We start from the raw sequence: 1,263 nt of genomic DNA, 5'->3' as shown, positions 1-1,263 counted from the left end.
GGAACAGACAAAACTCTTCTGCCTCCTTTTTTTCCCTAACCCACCCTTCATTCCAGGTATGAGGGGAAAAAAAAACCAAAATAAAAAGCCCCAAACAATCTATTAGTTTGTGAACTACCTATTTGATAAGAATGTTTATATACTTGTGAGTTAATGAATAGGGTCTCTGTGATTAAAAATTGAGCCAGGTTTCAGTCAAAGGCGTTACTTACTTTTAACAGTACGTGGTTAAAAAGGTCTTGTGTCTTAAATTCAGTCTTTGATTGAATGTGTAACTTTTTTTTTTGTTTCAGTACATGCCAGTTTTACTTAAGGCTCGTGGTCTCAAATACGCATTGAAAACTTGCAAACTTTACAGGATGGTTTCTATCAGATGCGATGGCTGCTGAGAAATACATGTTGCTTTCTGATAAGTCTCAGACCAGGTCTTTTATTCTATTATTTTTATTTATTTCCTTCCACTTAGGTTGTGTATCTTTGTGAGCAATGGCCCCCTTCTTACGGATATCTTTCAACTCATTTGAGCTGGGACCTGTGCAGAATCAAGTGGAACAACTTCAGCCTTTCTGTGCTATCAAGATGAAGGAAGCGCTGACTACAGGTGAGGTTACAAATGATGATTTCTGAATATGAGTAAGTTTTTAAGAAATACTGCAACTCCTCTTAGTCTGCAAAGGGTAATGAGTCCTGCTGTTCCCATTATGCCAAGCACTTCAGCGGGAGCTTTTCTATCAGAATGGAAGAAATAACAATAACTTCTCTCTATTCCCACCTTAAAACAAGAATACTTTATTTGTGCTTTCTTGTCCTGCAGCCAGAATGCTCAGCACTTGGTAGGGCGAAGTTTAAGATCTCTAGGTTCTTACTTCACCACCAACACGGAAGTGTTCACAAAATAGGTGGTGAGGCAGCTGAAATGTCACTTCTGTGTGGGTTAAGGTGCACTGTGAATTTTGCGTGACAAAGGTTTGCAAATGTTAAATAAAACATTGTTCTCTCCAGTTCTGCAAGTGACAGACTGCGCTTGCAGAAGCTCTGCAGGGGAGAGAGTGGCATAGTAGAGTGCCATGAAGAAGGCTCTGAACTGCAGCAGGTTTGAGAGAACCCTGCTCAAGCACAGAGTAGTAAATGATCTTCGTTAAGTCGGAGATGGGTATTAATGAGAAGTGTAGTTTGTTGCTATTGTACTAACTGGGGCTTTTGGGGAGAATTATTTGCTTGGAATTACTTGCACCCAAGGTCTTATTAGCACTTCCCTGTTCA

At 40.0% G+C, this 1,263-nt stretch overlaps 1 protein-coding gene across 4 annotated transcripts in view; it reads left to right on the top strand.

The window, feature by feature from the left end:
* The first annotated feature begins 484 nt into the window (after nt 1-484).
* The window catches only part of PRKCD (protein kinase C, delta), a 28,402-nt gene continuing 27,623 nt past the window's right edge, over nt 485-1,263 (top strand). For all 4 annotated transcript variants that reach the window (XM_010132770.1, XM_010132769.1, XM_010132768.1 and 1 more), the window contains exon 1: nt 485-601. In XM_010132770.1, coding sequence (XP_010131072.1) covers nt 487-601 — 115 coding nt within the window. In that variant the 5' untranslated portion in view covers nt 485-486. The remainder of the gene's footprint in view (nt 602-1,263) is intronic.

Source organism: Buceros rhinoceros, unplaced genomic scaffold (genome assembly GCF_000710305.1).
Source record: "Buceros rhinoceros silvestris isolate BGI_N320 unplaced genomic scaffold, ASM71030v1 scaffold3923, whole genome shotgun sequence".
In the NCBI taxonomy this organism is placed as follows: domain Eukaryota; kingdom Metazoa; phylum Chordata; class Aves; order Bucerotiformes; family Bucerotidae; genus Buceros; species Buceros rhinoceros.
This window is presented reverse-complemented; position numbering and strand designations above follow the sequence as displayed.